Below are 19,503 nucleotides of genomic sequence, written 5' to 3'. Positions count from 1 at the left end.
ATCTAGAAGAGGGGGGGGGCGGAGGTGAGCAGTACGATGGCACCCTGCACGATGATCCTTCAAACACGAGCAACGTGACTTTATTATCAGATCACGAAACTATTTTTGTTGTTCAGAAAGAAAATCACGCAGTTTTGCTCTAAACGCAAATCTCTTCGTCCGCTACGGTAGCAGCATGTAGCCACTGTCATGATCCACTCACTTTTGGGGCCATTAGATATGGCGCTGTGTTCAGCTTTGTACTCCTTGGTAGTTATTATATTATGATGGCTGGTGGTTTGATGTAAACACGCGCCACGTTTTCCCCTTCGCACTGTCTGGATGTGATCAGTGGCACTACAAGCTATCCGGGTTCACAAAGGGCATACTCGGGACAGTACAGTATTGATCTGACGATATAGCGCATAATTCTGAATACTTAACATGCTAAATCACAAAGAACTTAAGAAACCTAGCTTGCATGGAATATTAGGCGGTTAAAAATGGAACTCTTGTATCACTATACCAACATTCTCGTGGTTCACGAACTAGTACTAAGATAGCCTCAGCTGCCAGCCACCGTCACTTGTTTCTAGAGTCAAAGATTCATGCTGAAATATCAACTGTCTGTGACAAGAGGTCATCGGTAGACCACTTGCCATCAATCTTTGAGCCTTGACACTACACCTCCGGGTCGTACATTCAGCCCATATTGATATTCCTGCGCTTCAGTGTACGGCTTCTGATCTTGAAGTATTAAATTATCCTCAGCTCCCTGCATTGTGTATTTTTAAGTGCGGTATGAATTTGCCGCATATTTCACCTCGACCACCGGAGTCATTCGCCTCCTATCATTTATGGGATTTATCATTGAGCTTCTGCCATTAAATTCTCCTTGGAATATGTTCCCTTGCGGATGTGACGTCCTCATCCCAACAAGGTATATGTTTGATTGTGTGCTTGAGAGATTGCTTGTAGTAAATAGTGACTAAGACCGTAGATAGCTTGATGGTGTTTTCCGTTGATAGTCAGGCGCGAAGTACACATAGTCATTTTCAACTCGGATTGAGTCGAGTTGGCCTTAGGCAATCCTGGTAGATGTTACATAAGTTACATCTTGGTTGAGGTCGATTTGCCTGACCACCCTCGAAGACATTATCGAGTTCGTGGCCCAACCCATTCCTGGTAACAGAACTCAACTGTTGTTCAGCACCATCATGTATGGTTGCTTGAGCGAGAAGATGAAATCTTGGAACAAAACATGCCGCAAATGATGGATAGACATGAAAAAGAAGACTAGGGACATATGAGAAACGCGTGTTAGTACATAGCTGATGTATCAGTGCCGACCTGCTGTCGAACATCACGACGACAATATCTAACTTCGCTAGGGATGGAACAGTTTATCGACGTTCATTATCGTGACGACCCTACCAATGGAGGATATTTCAAAACTCTCCTCACTCGTGGTTTCTATCTCAAATTCAACCAATATTGCTGATGTCTACGCCTGTGAAGCCTATCTCGTCATTTGAATTGGCCTCCACGCCACTGTTATCGGTTTTCTTTTTCCTCTCCTCGAAGTTGGCTCTAAACTCACTTACTGTCTTCAATACATCCTTGGCCGCTGTCCAGGCCGAAACGCACCAACTCTGCGAGTACCTCGCCTGTCAACGCCGGCGGCCTGGAGCCGGGGGTACGGCGAAGAAAAAGGTGCAAGAGCTGTGGTCGGGCGGCGGCGTGGAGAAGGTTGTGCGAAGCGCCAGGTGGATGTGGGACTGAAAGGACGGGCCGAAGGACGTGGTGCGATTCGCGGTCGGGGAGAGTACGCCGCTGAAGTATTCGAGCACACGGAGCAAGACTGCAGGCAACTTTTTGTTAGCTTTGTCACCAGAGTATCACCCCCCAGACTGCGAGGTAAGTGGATACAGTGGTTGAAGTATTGGGAATAGGAAGGGGATCGGTGGCATGATCGAGACTAGATTTTTGCGTTCCACGTTTTGGCATGATCGCTTCTCAAGGAAGAAGTCCGCCTCATCAATCAGGAGTATAGCCTTCCGCGTCGTAACAAGCTTTAGGACCTTTCTCAAGTTCTTATCTACGGTCTTGATGTCGCTTCCCAGTTCGCCTGACATCATGACGTATAGTTCACGCTGGATGTCATCCGTAGTACTCTGCACGGTGAATGTTCTCCTTAAATATCAAGAAGCATGTTAGCCCTATCGAAACGCCAGTTTGTAGGTGAAATGTTTGAAAGTTGTGTCAAGGCAAGGCATAATGGGGTACAAATCTACGCGACAACGAGAAAGGTTAGCAGCCAACATGGATTGATCACTTACCAATGCTGGATTCTCAATATGCAAGGAATGTACACCCCTTCCCCTTTCTTGGGTGAGATCATCAAATTCGTCTTCCGCTGAATGTTGTCTTGGTTGCCAGGGCACGGATAAGACGCTTCTGCTTGTATGGAAGCACGAGGGCCTCGAATGCCCATGGGTGGAAGGATACGGGTACCATTGAATCGACATGGAACCAACCCCAACACTTCTCGGGCTGTGAGAAGCCAGTACGAAGCGCGATACGAGGCTGACGGCGAGTTTCCGGTGAAGGAAGTGGCTATTCAACCGCTTGGATCTGACAAGAAATGGGAAGGCAAACTAGCCCTACGCTACTCCAAATATTACACAAGAAATTGTGCTTTCGAAAAGGTGTCTCTTAAGGTTGAGTCGCCCCATATCGGAAAGCTGTACGCGAAGTAGCCCGCTCATGGCCCAACCAAAACCGAGCTGTCAAGATCAAGCTGTCCGCGTCTTTTATGTGAGAGACGCTGGCTTATCTGTTCCATTATCGAAATGAGCTGTTGAAGCATGCAGTGAGTCTGGGCGATGAAACAGCTCGTCGATATGTTCTATTAGTTGTGGAGTTCGCGAACAAGGAGTCGAAACATGATGTCGTTCGGTTTGAAAGTAACCTCGACGAACCGGAGGAACCAAGTGTGGAGCTAGAGCAACATCTGGATGCTCTTCAAGGCAGATGGTGTCGTGTTCGGTGGCGACGGCCTTGAACAATAGCTCAACGAACTCGTCAAAGTTTTCTTCTTCAACCCTTGGAAAGAGCCATCTAGCCCAAAATGGGTTCTCGCGACTAAAACTTTCGTGCATAATGGCATTGATTAAAGTTAAATAATTCGGCAGCTCTTGATGATGGCATACAAAAGCAGCGTTCGAGTTATGAGATGCCCAATTATACCTCTTGAGTATCATGAGGATCGTAAGTCCTTCTTAGGTTATCTGCTAGTCAGGTGGTAAGAAGTACTGTGACTATGTCGGGGTCCAGTACCTAAGCCACGATGATATCGTTCCCATGGTCGATCGCAAAGGGACGGCTAACTTGATAAAAGCTAGAGACGCTTATCTGACACAGATCATGCGAGTCAAAGACTCCTTGCGCATCACCGCCCACAATTTGAACGCTGGCATAAAATGATAGTTCCATGACCGCATCATCCTTGACACTAAGTCCTTTGTCGAGGAGTGCACATATACGGACATCGAGATTCCAAATTAGCGCGATTGGCATAAACTCCGTTGTTAGATTAAGAATATCAGATCACACGCTACGTCACTGCTCCTTAAAGTCGCAGGCCATGTTCCTGGAGGTGGCAGATTGAAATACAGCCTCGTGTTAAGGGCTTAGACTGGTATAAGGAGGCTGAGCACGGTTGTAATACTTCGCGAGGGAACTTGTCTTGACAGTTTGACTTGAGTATGTTATGTTTTGGGGTTTACTATTTTTAAAATTTCAATTTTATCAACCTCGAGATCTAGTAAAGTAAATCAACAACGACTAGATACAACCAACCACACACTAAGTGAAAGGAGTGATAGACGATATTTGAAGTCTCTCTGAGAACGATGGAAGATGCTTGCAGAAGCCCGTGGGTGATCTTGCTCCATTGCATAACGTATAATGGAAAGATAGAACAACTCACGAGACACGGGAGAGGCACAACAACCACCGTCCCATCGGTTACCCAAGTATTCCAATGTGTGCCACGCTACTTACACGTGTTCCCGCATGATGCACCCTAAGATGGCCGATCGCTGAATGGAGCAGTGCGGCTTGCGAGGCGATATTATACAAGAATGATGAAACACACCAGCAGAGCTCGACAAATCCACCACTGGCCGTTAAACTCGCTGAAAGCTCTCCGTGATGATTCTTCTGGGGCAAGAATCCGATTTATTGCGACATAGTATTGATGCAAAAGCTTGTACATAGTAACAAGTTTTGGACAACAGTAGCATGCAGTCAACAAATACTAGGGATAAAGGAATGCCCGTAGTACAGAAGTCAAAGTTCGTGCACTTCTCAGACCGGTACTGCCTGGCAAGTCCTTGCCCCGTAAGAATGCTAGGGAAGAAAGATTTAGTTAGGAACTTACCAGTGTGATTCGTATCAATAAACAAGTACAATTTTTTGGTAAATTTGGCAGAAGTGTGTACGTAGTCACAACCCCTCTTACAGGCTAGCTTCTCTGTGAGGACCCGAGTATAGTGAAGCAGATCTGGAACTAGGCATCAACGAACATGAACGCTCGCCCGAACCCTTTCATAACACGTGGATCATTCTGGATATATCGGCTCTGTGAAGGTTGTCTTTGGGTAGCTACTTGCTTGTTGCTGTGCAAATAACGAAATTCAATCTAGGCCGCAAGACATCCCCGTACTCTACAGACCCATGACATGGCTTGCGTATGAAGTCGACTGATATATACGGAGTACGAGGGAGCGACAAAGAGTTCTCACGTCTTCTTTTCCTTTCGAAGTCGTCATTTGGCGTTGAGGACGAAGTTTAGATGACCAGAACCAAATACGTCGAGCGTCGAGCGTCAAGCATCATGACATAATTGGGGAAGCTGAAGCACGTATGATCGTATAGTCATCAATTCTACCAAAACTACGGGTATTGTGTCGTGTAATACAGCAGTAATACAGGGCCAAATTCTAAAAGCTAACGAGGAGAATCATTCTCGTCATTTCCCATACCCCCGAACGCCGTTGAATGCATATGTAGATTGCACTATGCAAACTTCATACATGTGTCGAATTATCCACATGTCCACCGTCAAATCAAATCATAGATGTTTTAGACACGCGAGTGCGAATAAGGCTCGTAGGCCAGGTCCGAGCGGGCGTTGTTGTGGCCAGTGTAAGCCTGCTGGTTGTTGTAACCATAGCTGTTTCTGTTGTCGTGCAGAGGAGCGTATGAACCGTTGGGCAGGAATGGCTTCTCGTCGTCGTGGTTCTTGCTGGAGCGAGTGTGGTCGCGCTTGCAGCAGCAGGCACTGAATAGCCAGAACAGGGAAGCAGCGATAGTAAAAGCAGCGCCGATCCACACCGCGGCCAAGAAGTTGGTGTTGATGCTTCCTTTGACACCATAGTACTTGGCAGTTCCCTCAATGGCCCCAACGACAATGACGGCCATTGCGGTGATCATTGCGGCGCAAGCACACACTGCGACGGTCGCGACACCACTGATAAGGTAGGTAATGCAGGAGACGGCGCGGCTGCAGTAGGTGAAAGCACCAGCAACCAGCTCGATACCCAAAGCAATCATGGCGATGATGTACACAACCTCGGTCCACTTTGTGATCTTCTGGAATGCACTGATGGAACCGGTAATCTCGGAGGGAAGAGTAATGTTGTAACTGGCGGTAATGAGGGAGCTGGTGTTGAGTTCGGTTTCAGCCCAGTCGAACTTGGCCTTGGTGCATTCGCGTTTACCATCAGAGTCAGTAGTGCACACTCCCTAATGCAGAGGTCAGCTTTCCGTCATACCAGGAGGTTGTTGATTGCGTAGACTTACCCATAGGGTGATATCGTAGAAATCCTTAAGCCCCAGGTCCGTGGCGGTGATGTTGCTTGTCAAGGTCGTGGTGGAAGTAGTGCTGGTGCTGGAGCCGGACGAGCTGGCGCTGGAGCTCGAAGCGACACTCGAAGCGGCAGCCCAGGCGCTGTCCGTAGAGCTGCCCTGCTCAGACGAGCCGCCGAAAGAGGACGCATCAACTTGTCTTTCGTGGTGGGTCACATCTCGAGAAGTAACACTCGACAGTAGAGACTCGGCCGATGCAGGGCTGATCGTGAGGCCGGTGACGTTGGCTCGAAGGATATACAGACTGGCATTGTTGGTGACACCAGCGAGACCGACAATGAGCATAGAGATGATGGCGCCGGCTGTGAGTATGAATGGCAGGGCCACACAGAAGAACCTTCCCACGTTACCCATAGCGAATGTGTTGACTTGTGATGTGTCCGGATGGATCAGAACTATCCAACAACCGAGAACGTTCTTGATAGGCTGAGCGAATGTAACTGTCGTCGATGCAGTGAGAGGAAAAGGCGGACGCACGGGTTGGTGATGATGAGGATGTATAATTATGGCACGGCTCGGCAGGAAGGGGGATCGGTTGCATTTAAAGCTCAAGTGGTGGTCGGGTTGCGCAGGACTCGTACTTTGGAAACACTCGTCTATACGGTGGCGCAGCGAGCGCAGCGGGCTCTGGCGGGATTGGCAGTGTCGGTTCCTCGCACCTGGTCAGGCTGACCATGGCGCTGCTTAGTGACACTCAGCCCCAGAGTTTACGCTGCCGAGGCCCACTCAAAACGCGCAGCCCACCTTGGAGCCCAAGTCGCAGTTGCCGTGATACCCTTGGTGACTTGAGTCAACCCCATCTATCTGCAGTCCATCGGGCCTCGTCCCACCCCGAATCTTGCCAATTGTGATGTTGGTACGGTAGCCGTGATTGGTAAATAACAATGATATGCAGATTCTTCTTCCGCGGTATCACATCCGTTTGTTTACTTTGAAACGAACAACGAACCTGGATACCGTGACTCGTGCCAACCCCGTTCTATCGACTAAACTATCGTCTTAACGACCTCAAAGCCTCCAACCAGCCACCTATGATGTGTGCCAGCGTTGATCACTATCTACGGTTACTTGGCCACTACGATAGTGGAGCAGCCGTTTCACGTAAGATCTCGAGCTTGTTTCTTCAGAACTTAAAATCCATGGCGTTCAGTAATCTCACAGCATATTACTACATATATGCTCGCTGGGTCATTGAATGAGCGACATCGATACTCACGATGCCTGGATGCCTTCTGATCCAGTATGAGAGCCGAGTAAAATGCTCGCGAGGGCTATCCAAAAGAAAAAATTAAGTGCAAGGTACGTGGACAGTGGCGTCATGGCAGCGTTGTGACGCGGCTTTGGGTGTGAAGTGCTGAACTTCCGACGAATGGTCGACTTTTTCAGTGGAGAAATTTGCAAGCAAGCAAGCAAGCAAGCAAAAGAGCTGCCCCGAAAGCCGTTCCTGGCTCTCGCCTTGTGCTCGTCGTCCCGGTAAGGTCCAGCAGTTGTTCGCCAAGGAACCCGCCTTTGCGCATCAATAAACCGGCATGTGTGGCAGGGTGAGGCCAAGTGGAACCAGTACTATGACAAAGATGACGTCTAAAAATAGAGAGAGACACTTTTTTTTTCCCCCCCTCTTCCTTCCGTGGGGCTTCGCCTGCATCCCGAGGGGTTTGATACGCAGGAGAAGCCTCTATATGCCTGAACCAACACCAACCCGAATTGCGCTCATTGGCTTATTCAGTTTTCTGGTTTTATTGGAGGTTTAGTAAGGGACATGCGCAGGTGCATGGTATACAAAATTAAGCTTATATCGTCTCCACGGTCGCTGCCATTCTGAGGCCTCTGCTGCACGACGGGCGTAGGGCAGGTCTGGAATTCCATAAATACCTCAGCGTCATACTTCCACAGAAGAACAAAAGGATCAGTAACTGCCTTTCCCAAACACGAGGCTCTATAGAACTTGAACTATTGCTCTGAAGTTCGTGGCTCGGGCCTTCGAAATGGTGATGCAGTATAATGGTTATGTGGTAAACGACACTATAGTCATAGAACTCTGCGCGGGAATTACCAGCCGCATAGCTGGCGCCTATACTCTGTAAATCTTCTGGTGGCCTTGATGAAAATATCTGCATGTCTCTACACTCCTTGTAATGTATAACTGCACGCATACATGGCTACAAGACACACACGTCAATAACCGCGCCCGAGCAATATACCGTGAAACGAAGATCCTATACTTGGCAGATCGCCTAGGCTTGTGTTAAGTGTGGGTGTCATGCAAGCAATATTCCTGGCTCAAGGTGCCGCGAACGGCCTCGCGTTGAAGTCAGACAATGACACCGTTGAATGCTCCCACGTGTTTCATCTACGAAGAGACAGATATTGGTACAATCTCTAACTAGTTGAGTCATTTTCCTATGTAAAAGCTGACGGAATTCGCTAACTTAGGGATTGCGGGATCTGGCTAGACTAAATGAAACCAATAATTCAATTGCTGTTAACAATAAACCCACAACCGTAATTCGACACCAATGACGAGATACCAGGGTGAATCGCCACAACTTTTCTAAGTAGAAATAGCAACGTTCCGACGGATATCTTAACGGAAATAGTTCTCCGAACAAACGTGGGCAAGAACGTGGGTTCCAGCATGGAAGCTCTGACAAAGCTGTAGTTTCTTTTTAGTTTGCTTTTTTATGCAGTGACCTGGAGCTTGCTTGAGCCTCAGGTCACTTGACCGCCGCGCATCTGCCACGTTCGTCGTGCCAACGCAGTCGCCCGAGCCCTCCAATGATTCGCATCAGCAGAAATCATGTTAATCCGGACAAATCGTCTCGCACACGATTCGCATTCATAGAATTTGAGATCGTCGTGATATGGTCTTTGAACTTACCTAAATCAGTCAAAAAGAATTCTTCACGTGTTGCGCAGAAGTTCCGTCCAAGGACAGCAATTACGGGATAACTATTGTTATCGCTGCCCATATCAACTCTGACGTCGACTTCGACTTATCACTGTAGGGGCTCTCGGCTCTGTGCCTTTAAGCTTTAGTACTAACCTGGGTTACGTCGTAATCCGGGCCCCGCCAAATCCGAATACGTATCAGTATGAGTATTAGTATTGGTATTGGTATCAGTCTCAGTATCAGTATCAGTATCAGCATCAGCATCAGCATCAGCGGGCAACCGGGGGGATACATATTAGAGGAGGCTGCCGATTCGTACATCAGATCGAGACACAGGCGCAGCCTCTCTCCAACTCGTCCAATCGACGCAACACGACATGAACGAAAGTTAACGGGCAACGGCTATCCTTATCTATCTTCCCTACTTACCTAATAACCAGTATTAAGTGTCATTTCCAGCAGCAAGGCCAGTTGGATTCATTCCTTGTGTTTGGATCGCCAGGAACTTGGCACGCCTGCTGTCCGCCGGAACAGTTGGCCACAGCATATCGACAGTCATACTTTGTTCACGAGACTCATTGATGATTGAATCGCCTCCCAGACTCCAGCCATCACAACCCTGGTTGGCTAGCTCTTGCACTCTCATCTTGGCGCTGCGTTGGACTCTAGACCGACGAAATCCAATTTATAGCTCGAGTGCCCCCATTGGCATGTAGGATACGGCGTATTATTTATCCCTCCTGCGTGTGCCTCGATTCGACACATGCCATTCAGCCCACCTGAGCAAGTTGCAGTCCAGCACCCAGCCGACCTGAGCTAGAGGACAGGACAGGACAGGTCAGGACAGGACAGGACCCAACGTTAAAGCATTTCCTCCCCGCATCTCCACCACACCTTGGCCTTAGGCGTTCAGTCGTCCACAAAGCAGCACTGAGACCACGAACCACGATCATCATCTCCTGCCCCGGTGGAGTGAACATTGTTCTCGACTCGACTCTCGACTCGACTGTACCCACTGCTTTTCCACTGCATTCTCACCTGCAACTCTGCCGTGCCTTCTTGCTCCTTTGTTGTTCTCCACGAGTATCATCACTTCTCACGCGACAGCTCAAGGCAGGTTTTCGCACACGCAACTCGATTGCCGCTGCTGTTGACGACCACCCCAAATCAAATCCCAACACCGCAAAGCAAAGCAAAGCAAAGCAAATACGGCTAAAACTGTAGATGAGTTTTCATTTGCAGCTAGCCCCCATCACGCTCCATTCCTTCCAACCATCAGCATAGCCGTGTGCGCAGAATGTTAGTTCTTGAATTCTCCTAAATTCCGTCGTCTTCCTCGTCTTCCGCTATCCCCGGAGCCGTAAGCGGCTGGTCCTCGTAATCCCAAGTCTGCTCGGAGTTACGCTATGCATGCTATGGGGCTCCAGAACAGCAGTGGCTAATTCCAGTGTTCCATTTTCAGCTGCAAAAACGGAGGACGCAACGGCTTCCAGACGAGCCTTCCCCTCGCTCTTCCTCACTGCTCTCGAACGGCTCTTCCACCCTCCCTAATATTGACTGAGGCCTCCCGACACCGAGCCAATTGCCATAACTAGCCCAACTCGTCGTGGGACGAGTGGAGCCCAGACGGTGGAATCACTTCTGACATCATAAATTCGTACCTCAACAACACAACTCCGAACCCGAATCACATTGGCACCAGATCATGGGAAACCAGAACTCGAAGGAGGGCGGCTCGTCCTCAAGGTCGGGCGCCGGCCCAGGCGGCGACCGCGGAGAAGGCTTGCAGTCATATCCTTCCTTCAGCAGGTCCGACACCAAGGAATCGTCGCGTTCGTTCAAAACTCTCCGATCTAAGATACCTGGCTCAGGGAAGACGGACAGCCCACGAAACTCAACCATCCTGTCGAACGGCGAGGAGAAGTCAGATGCTGCTTCTGTAAAATCCGGCCGGAGCGCAAAATCACGAGGCAGCGTCATTTCGGCATCTGCGCCCCAATCCCCCGAAGCGACGTCTCCACTAGACGAGCAGCAACCACCTCCATCCCCCATACAGTCTGCTTCCATGAAGGCCGGACACGGAGATATCAGTGCCGCCCAGGCTTCGGGTGAGGTCGACCACGTCTCTGACCAACCGCCATCCGGCGCGGTCTCGTCGAACCCCGACGTCGCCGCCCAACCTGGGGCCTCCATCCTCGTGAAGAAGGACAACACAATCAACCCCATTTTACCAGATGGCAACGGAACCATGATGGGTGAATCGCCTGGCAACGTAGCCATCAGTGATATCAAGGATATTGATCTGGACGAATTCATCAAGCGCCTTCTGGATGCAGCGTACAACGGCAAGGTCACAAAGAGCGTATGTCTTAAGAATGCCGAGATCGTGGCCATCTGCCACAGAGCACGCGAGGTATTTCTATCCCAGCCCGCGCTGCTGGAATTGGACGCACCAGTCAAGATTGTGGGTGATGTGCACGGTCAGTATACGGATCTCATTCGCATGTTCGAGATGTGTGGTTTTCCACCAAACTCGAACTTCCTGTTCTTAGGCGACTACGTCGATCGAGGAAAGCAGTCCCTGGAGACAATCTTGCTGTTACTCTGCTACAAGTTGAAATACCCCGAAAACTTCTTCCTGCTCCGAGGCAATCACGAATGCGCCAACGTCACGAGGGTTTACGGATTTTACGACGAATGCAAAAGGCGATGCAACGTCAAGATCTGGAAGACATTCATTGATTGTTTCAACACACTTCCTATCGCGGCCATCGTCGCTGGCAAGATTTTCTGTGTACATGGCGGGTTGTCGCCTGCTCTAGGTCACATGGATGACATTCGCAATATTGCTCGACCCACAGACGTGCCGGACTACGGGCTGCTCAACGATCTTCTCTGGTCCGATCCCGCCGACATGGAACAGGACTGGGAAGCAAACGAGCGAGGAGTCAGCTACTGTTTTGGCAAAAAGGTCATTACTGACTTCCTTGCTACTCATGACTTCGATTTGGTATGCCGCGCCCATATGGTGGTTGAGGATGGATATGAGTTCTTTACGGACAGAGTTCTTGTCACTGTCTTCAGTGCTCCCAATGTAGGTGCTTTAAATCCGAGTGGCGCTTCGACAGCTGACAAAGAAAATAGTATTGCGGCGAATTCGATAATTGGGGTGCTGTGATGTCTGTCTCCTCCGAGCTTCTCTGCAGTTTTGAGCTCCTAAAACCCCTGGACTCTTCAGCTCTAAAGAGTCACATAAAAAAGGGCAGGAACAAGCGCAACACAATGCTCAACAGTCCGGTAAGTTACAAACTTTAGTCTAGCTCTGGGTCTTGGATGTCCTTGCTAATTATCCGATAGCCTGCCAGTGTTCTGCCTCAAAGTGTATGATTGCGAGCTTAGCACTCGACATTTATGTTTTTCTTTTGGCTCTAGAGGAAAGAGAAGTTTTAGGGACAACCAAGTCATTTCAGCAGAGTAGTGTTGCTGCAAATTCTACGCAGAAGCTAAATGCACTTTACTTAAATACTAGTCGATTTCTTCAACGATCCTTTCGTGGCTTAATTAGCGCGATGGAGACTCATGAAGGAGGCTTCGGATCCGAGAGCAGAGATTGGCGAGGACCACAGAAGACTACGTGGAAGCCGTACGAACTGTGGCCAGTCAGCCACGACAGCGGTCAAGGGTGTAATAATCCAATGATTGTCGCAGAACCCGTGGCCTGGAATGGCCGTGCGATTTCTTGCACACCGTCGTGCCTTACGTCCAGAAATTCAGGTATCGTGAGAAAACAACTAGAACGCTGGAAACGCATAGAAGGCAACTTCGGCGAGTCGAACAGGCAGACGAACGGTGGTAACATCTCCCAATGGATCATGTGGCAGGGTGTTGACGTTAGGAGCATTATACGTATGCTTTTTTTTTTTTTTTTTTTTTTTTTTTTCGGTTTGAAATCAGCTAGTGGACAGTCACTGCTCACAGAACCAGCTTCTGGTTGCCTTCTTTTTTGTTTCTGTTTTTTTGTTCTATACTGGCGTTAGGAACTAATTGATATGTATTTTCAAATGTTATTGTTGAGACAATTGTTTCTTTGTTGCTCTAATATCACCAATAAGCACAGCAATTTGGGTGCTGCATCCCATTGATTGCTTCTATTCTTGATTCCAGCGAGACTGTGCCGTGCTGTACCTGTTTGAATTTGTGTCCCCGTATGCATAAAATAACAATACCACTCCATGTGAATAACCAACACCGATATCTCTAAGTACCTTCTTTTAGTACAAACCCGATGCTGTCCCTATCCTCACTGATGACCCTGCCCCACTCTAATAATAACCTGAACAAATAAACCTCCATGTCCTCCTTCCTGATGGCCTTCTCGGCCCACTTCCTGCCCTGCTCCGCAATCCACCTGGCGTCCGCCTTGCTTTCTTCCATGACCTGCTCGCGGCCGTTGATCTTTCCCCGGCCCTTGAGGCCCTCGAAGTACGCCAGCGTGCTGTGCAGCCCGTGATAGCGGATGTCGATGGGCACGAAGTGCGTCCAGGGCATCAGGCGCTCCGTGTACCACTCGCGGAATATCGTGGAGATGAAGGGCACGCCGTTCGATCGGAGCACCGGCAGGGTGTCGGACGAAGGGCCATCCGAGGTGTCGAGGAGCATGATGTACCGGTTCGTCGCTGTGGCCTTGCCCGCCGCGGTCTTAAACGCGAACGACTCGTGCAGCGCGAGCTGACAGTTTGCGTTCTCGCACCGCTTGGTTGTTGGGAGAGCGTACGAGATGTCGGTGGAGAGTAGGTTATTGACCTCGCGAGTGCCGATCTGTTCGTAGGCGTACATGGTCTCCTTGCCTACCTTGACACCGAGCAGCATGGACCGCTTGTCAAAAGCGGTAGCGTTGTTAAGCAGGTGGACAAGACGGTTTCTATGTCCGCCGTGGACTGATTCGTGCGTTGCGGGCTGGTCTTGAGGATATTCCTGCCAGAATAGTCTATTCTCTTTCGCGTCGAAACGCGTCTCGTCGACTTTCTCGTCCTCGTCGAGTCGGACCAGTGGCATCAGTATGTCATTAAAGCTGCTAGTTTTCGACCTGCTGAAGACAGGTAAGAGGTCCTGGTGAAGGTCAAACTGGTGTGGTGTGGTGTGGAAATCATGAAGGTTGAAGATATCGGGCTGATGACAGGGGTCGAGAGAATGCTCCCAGTCCCGCAAGATTTGCCCCTGGGAATGCGGGTCAGAGCATGATGCACAGTGATCCCGAAAATTCCAAGTCACACCAGCTCTAGTTTTTGACCCAGGTGGGCAAGCTAAAGCCTGGAGATAACGGAAATCTTGAGCGGCCACATGGGTTGCTGGGTTTTGAGAAACCTGGCGTTCCACGGGGGTAACTTCCCTGATTGCGCCATCATTTTCTGCCTGACGCCTCGTCAAAGCTTGTGGGAGCACTTTCTCCAGCTTTGATATCGGCTTTGACCCTTTCTCTGTCAACCGATGCGCGTCATCCCAGGGGACTAAAACCCGTGGTCGTTCCCGAAGATTGATGGCAATCTCCATATCTGGTAGAAACTGGGCGAATTTCTCAATCATATTAATAGATTCGTCAAGCATCATATCTTGCGACAGGTCCTCGCGCTCAATATGGGAGGCTTTTCCTCCAGCGACTGTAATGACGCCGACATCTGGCAGTGCTCTAGCAATATCCAACCCTTCTTTTATCTTGGAGGGCTTCATGCCCCAGAAAGGCAGAATGTCGGTTTCCATTTGATCAAACTTATCAACTATGACAGAGTTCCTCTCTGACGCAAACTCGAACCATTTATCAAAGTTCGCTGGCGGGTTGCGGCCCTGATGTCGCTCTTTGTACTCAGACACAGCAAGATGCAGAGTGGTACTAACTGTCGCATGTCGTAGCCATCGATCCGCTTCGACCCGATTTCTGTAGATAAGTTCTTCAACAGGATGACGACTGACCATTGGCTTTTTAATTATTGCAGTGATTGTGCCAATGGCTAACAACGTGAGAGCCATGAGTATAAGCAATACTCTTGGGATATACAATACTGACCGCATGCTAGCAGTATACGTGAACACGGAAAAGCTTGTTGTAATTAGTTGTAGAACTATTAAGGGCAGGAGCCGAGATGTTTGCTGATATGTTCCGAAGAGTAGAATCTCGTGAAATGCAGATATAGTACCACATATAAATGTGGCTGTACCGGCCAGGGGTAAAGGTGCGGCTTCACATATCCACAGTGTTGCAGAGATGGCGGCCACGGCACAGGCAATGCCGTTACTAAAAACGTCAAAGGCGAATATGGTGTTTAGACCTAGGAAATGGCTGCCGGTCAAAGTGGAAGAGGACTGGGAAACCCCAGCGAAGAGCCACAAAACCCCAGTCGCGAGGGAAGACATCGCTAGAATACTGCCGAGCTTCTGCAGTCGACTCTTCGTGGTTTTCGTCCAGGAGAGAACTCTCCATATCAGAACAATGATGGCAGCGTCTAAGAACACGCCAGCCCATTGAAGGAAAATGACCAAAAGGGCTCCATCTGACCTTGTTGAGCAGAAATATGACGACTTGGGCACAAAATCCGCACCCAGAAAGACGCCATAGCTAAGGAGAAGAGTGACGAAAAGCACAGGGATTTGTGCTTTGTTAAGCCATTCAATAAAGTCGTCCCAGACGCTGCCCCATGGATCCTCCAGTTCGCCCGGATTGGGAACAGTAGCTTGCTTTCGTTCAAAGAAGAACTGATAGCCAGCCAAGATAAAGGGTAGAAATGCCTGAAGGTTTTGAGTAGTGGACTTATGGAGAGAAGACTTTCTGACCTACCTCAACGCCTTGAACGGTACATTGAAGATCATACACTACTCTACACAAGATCTCAAGCCGAATCACAATGAGAACAACAATACTAGGAATGTAATGTTTCCTTGGTCTTTGCGGCAATGATGATTTGATGTCCTTGAAAACGGCCTCTGAATCTGCAGTGGTAGAGTCAGATATCATATCCAGCATGTTTTTAAAAAAAAAAAAAAAAAAAAAAAAAGGTACTCACCAAATCTGCCATCTGCACCAGGAAGTTGTTTTGAGACAAAGCTCAAGGCGAAAGCCACACCTCCCGAAACCAATAATACAAGGAACGCCGACAACCGTGGTTGATCTAAACCCACCGTTTTAGTAGATAATTCTATGGACCACATAATCATATCAAAACTTATCGGGAAACCTACCTATCAGTGAGTGTCTGTCAAGCGAATGCAAAAGCCATAAGAAGGAAGTGATAAAGCTGGGCGCTGTTAGTGAGATGCCCTTGCGAGCGGACCTCGAAGGACCTCGAAGCGGAAGCCGGAAGTCAATTCAGGGGGCCAGTGCTCACCAGACAGAAGCGAACTTCGAGCTCTCGTCGCCGGCCATCGTGGCAGCACCAGCAGGCGAGAGATGACAGGTAGGCCAGAAACGAATGTGATCGATGTGAAACTAAATCATTGCGCCATCAATGGCAGCTTGAGGCATACAGACACGTCTGCTTCATAAGAATTGTTGATTGAAAACTGCTGCCTCCTAACCCAGTAGATTTACCTAACCTAGTTCCAGTGGCCACGTCCGTGGTTGTGGCAGTGCTTTGAATGCGCCGTCACTAAAAATACAGTGTCACTACCCTAAACTCGAGCGTAAGAATATATTCCCGCACTGTGATGACATAACACCAACTACTGGCTTCGGGACGATTTCAATGCCTCTGAATGTCTCAAGTATACTCATACATCCAATCTCTAGTACTGGAGAGCAGTATTTCATTTGTCCCTAATTGATTTGCATACTTTGGCCGCTTAATCCTTTCCGTTGAAGCATTGTCCTTCGAACCTGTGGTGCTTTTCATTGTCACTTAATGAGGCATACTAAATTTATTGAGAATTACTATGTCACACTTCAACGCAACTAAGGTCGACCTCAGGACGTTCCCAATGCTCACCCTCGGGAATTTCATCATCATACTGTGCTGTTACACCCACAACCTCTTCCTCTACGCCCTTGACTACCAGAAGCTTTGGTAAGCGGCCGTTTCTCTTTTCCATCAATTCCTCAACTTGCTCGTCAATATCTCTGTTTTCCCCCCTGTTGTAGTTGTAAAGACAGAGGTACTCCAAATTCGGTGGTAGCGTGTCAATCAACCGAGAAGTGGGCTCCTCCGCCAGTCGCCGGATCGGATTCGGATAAAGATACAACGCAGGATTCTCGTTGTCCTGCTCTTTTGACGGCCCGAATAGCAGCCTGAAATTGATGCTTAGATGTGTCAATGATATGAAGTCGTGCAAGGATCCGATTGTGTAGCCATATTTTTGAGTATCTGGCACCTTATTGGCATAAAGTGGTCGTTTGCTCTTTGCTAGATCAAGACGAAAGTACTCATCGTCCTGGTACTCTTGGTACACTTCCGCACAGAAAGACCCGTGGCCATGGTCAATAGACGACGCCGGCGTATTGTAGTATGCATTTCTGGCCCAAGTCGAGTCGATCTCGGGCAAACACCTGCCAAGGTCTAGGTCCAGAACCCTCAGGGTCTCTCTGTGTTCTAATAAAGCCATCCTCAAATGCTTCGGGTATAAGATAGAGTTTCCGCCATCCATATGGCTGAAACCTCCCTCCGAGATACTCAACTCCTCCAGAGCCTTTGGAATGCTCAGTATCCCACGAAACATCCAACTGCTCATATCGGTGTGACCAATATGTAGCTTTTTCAAGTTCGATGTCGCAGGCGGAAACACACAACTCTCAGCTTGGTATTCGCCTATACCTTCCATGGTCACTGTATGTAAATTCGGCAGTCGATGAAAGTATTTGAAGTACTCCATGAACTCGAGATCATAATAGACTCCATCATAATTCCACCTAGTGTAGCAAGAAGGGATGATTTCAACACACTTGACGTTGCGCAATACCGGATGATGTAGCAGCTCATAGTTGTTCTTGAGGAGGAATTGATGTAGCGGCGTCTCGTGCCTTACACCACCCATGTAGAGGATGCGGATATTTTCGCAGAGGGCCAGGAGTATGACCGTGGCGGCAGAGACATAGTGAAGATCTCGTAATTCATCTAGTCCGGAACACCCAGTCCGATGACCACCGCACAAAGGACCGGAAAGCTTCCGTCTCTTCCACTCAAAGGCTTGGATCATCTGATCCGCGGTTGCATCGCCCAGGCCCAAGGACTTGATGTAAGCCACGATGGAATCGTGGGCACTTCTGGGGACTGAACATGAAGTCTCGGGCGCGATTGGCCCTACAATGGGTCTCCATAAGTTATCCTCCCCTGTACCGTAGGAACCCGGATAGGAATGCTCATCAATCACGAACTCCTCTACAGTCGAGGCAAGACTGGGATTCTGTACATAGCTTGCAATAAGCGGGTATGTAAAGTCTTCCTCGTTGTGCAGGTCCACACGAAGCCTGCGATATCTCTTAGACAAAGGCCCTGCGGACTTATACTTGGACCGACGAGAACTATGCTGGCAGTAGGCAGAAATGCAAGGAATGATATTCCTGGTTCCAATCATGTGGGTCCTTCGGCTCGTTCTTGCGTGAGTCCATGCAGACAGATGACGGACTTGTTGCGACTGTTGCAAGCCATACTGAAGGGGAAAGTATGACAGAGCTTGCGATGATGGGTAGGATTGAATACGCCTAACGTGTGCAGTAGTTTGACTAGTGGATTGGATCTTCTTGAGAGTGCGTGCGAAAGTGTGAGCCATGATCGTGACTGGACAAAGGGCCAATTCAAAAGCTTCTAGGCCAGAGTCATCCTCAGTGTCGCAGGAGGTGTGGTGTCTGCTACATCAGTGAGGTCAAAAACCATCAATAATCTGAGATAGTATGAGATCTCGTGCTCTTCAATTTTGCGTGTATCCTATTTCATGCTTACACATGTTTGTTGTTTATTTGGTTGATTTAAGTTCAAAAAGTTATGTTGCGTAGCCTCATTTCCATGAAACCCTGGCATCAACACCGCCAAGACTACAGTGGGACCCTTCAAGTCTGCCTCACGTTCTCATCTTGCTCCTATCTGGTCAACCAATCCTTTGTGGGATTTGTTCCTCAGTAATTAATCTGTGTACTACAATCTTCACAGTTAGTGGTGTTTACTTTCCACTCTGTCCGAGAAGAACTCCTGGAAAAGGCTCGCATCATCCTACCACGACATCTAAGCTAACCACCTTTCGGTACTGGGGAAATGTCCGAGAAGTGTTTCAGGCAAGAGGCACAGTTATGTAAATGGTTCCCTGCCACACAATATACCAAGCAATGGTAGTAATACCGCGCATCGTGGTATTTTCCGAACGCAAAGTTGCGGCTGTGCCAATAGAGGCGAATCAGTTCTTTATTCTGGGGGGAATGTTCCAAACGGGAATACTACTGCTAACCTTAGACTACACCAAATGCAAATGGAAATCCTGACGTACAGCACCAGTCATTCTACGGCTTCCTATTTGTTTCCAGCCAAATGTGATGTCAGACACAAAGCTTCAATTGATGCAGATAGCTTGTTGCTTGAAAACGGTGTACCGTACCGTAGATCGGACGTTTCTTGTCTAGATAATGTCATCAGTCTGGATACGATGACCAACTCGGCATCAGAGTGCGACCCTCACATCCGAGATCGCTGTCTTTACATGCTTGGGGCAGACTAAGACTGTATCAACCA

General features: G+C 48.8%; 4 protein-coding genes across 4 annotated transcripts; 1 reads left to right on the top strand and 3 right to left on the bottom strand.

Moving 5' to 3' along the window:
- Positions 1-4,909: 4,909 nt before the first annotated feature.
- On the bottom strand, positions 4,910-6,510 carry BKA67DRAFT_556598 (SUR7/PalI family-domain-containing protein). Its single transcript, XM_046102166.1, has 2 exons — positions 5,848-6,510; positions 4,910-5,790 (listed from the first exon to the last, which is right to left on the bottom strand). Exons 1-2 carry the CDS (start codon positions 6,265-6,267, stop codon positions 5,128-5,130), a joined length of 1,083 nt encoding a protein of 360 aa, XP_045962099.1. The 5' UTR covers positions 6,268-6,510; the 3' UTR covers positions 4,910-5,127.
- A 3,998-nt stretch (positions 6,511-10,508) lies between these two features.
- On the top strand, positions 10,509-12,190 carry BKA67DRAFT_591108 (calcineurin-like phosphoesterase; the record flags this gene model as incomplete). Its single annotated transcript, XM_046104670.1, has 3 exons — positions 10,509-11,897; positions 11,948-12,100; positions 12,161-12,190. The coding sequence occupies 3 exons, from the start codon at positions 10,509-10,511 to the stop codon at positions 12,188-12,190; spliced, it is 1,572 nt and encodes a 523-aa protein (XP_045962098.1).
- A 655-nt stretch (positions 12,191-12,845) lies between these two features.
- BKA67DRAFT_556590 (capsular associated protein) lies at positions 12,846-16,426 on the bottom strand. Its single transcript, XM_046102165.1, has 5 exons — positions 16,180-16,426; positions 16,034-16,089; positions 15,859-15,963; positions 15,633-15,784; positions 12,846-15,583 (listed from the first exon to the last, which is right to left on the bottom strand). Exons 1-5 carry the CDS (start codon positions 16,215-16,217, stop codon positions 13,061-13,063), a joined length of 2,874 nt encoding a protein of 957 aa, XP_045962097.1. The 5' UTR covers positions 16,218-16,426; the 3' UTR covers positions 12,846-13,060.
- Positions 16,427-16,726: 300 nt separating this feature from the next.
- Positions 16,727-18,553, bottom strand: BKA67DRAFT_533049 (uncharacterized protein; the record flags this gene model as incomplete). The annotated part of the gene is made up of 1 exon (XM_046099645.1): positions 16,727-18,553. The coding sequence occupies one exon, from the start codon at positions 18,551-18,553 to the stop codon at positions 16,727-16,729; it is 1,827 nt and encodes a 608-aa protein (XP_045962096.1).
- Between the last annotated feature and the right edge of the window lie 950 nt (positions 18,554-19,503).

The sequence above is a fragment of the Truncatella angustata genome (assembly GCF_020726525.1).
Source record: "Truncatella angustata strain MPI-SDFR-AT-0073 chromosome Unknown BKA67scaffold_2, whole genome shotgun sequence".
Lineage (NCBI taxonomy): Eukaryota > Fungi > Ascomycota > Sordariomycetes > Amphisphaeriales > Sporocadaceae > Truncatella > Truncatella angustata.
This window is presented reverse-complemented; position numbering and strand designations above follow the sequence as displayed.

Excerpts from the sequence above, each read along its gene's own strand:
- BKA67DRAFT_556598 (XM_046102166.1), bottom strand. The coding sequence starts at position 6,267 with ATGGGTAACGTGGGAAGGTTCTTCTGTGTGGCCCTGCCATTCATACTC. Across the intron at positions 5,791-5,847 it reads TCTACGATATCACCCTATGG|GGAGTGTGCACTACTGACTC; the intron begins GTAAGTCTACGC and ends CCTCTGCATTAG.
- BKA67DRAFT_556590 (XM_046102165.1), bottom strand. The coding sequence starts at position 16,217 with ATGGCCGGCGACGAGAGCTCGAAGTTCGCTTCTGTCTG. Across the intron at positions 15,964-16,033 it reads TGACAGACACTCACTGATAG|ATCAACCACGGTTGTCGGCG; the intron begins GTAGGTTTCCCG and ends CGGTGGGTTTAG. Across the intron at positions 15,785-15,858 it reads TGGTGCAGATGGCAGATTTG|ATTCAGAGGCCGTTTTCAAG; the intron begins GTGAGTACCTTT and ends CTACCACTGCAG.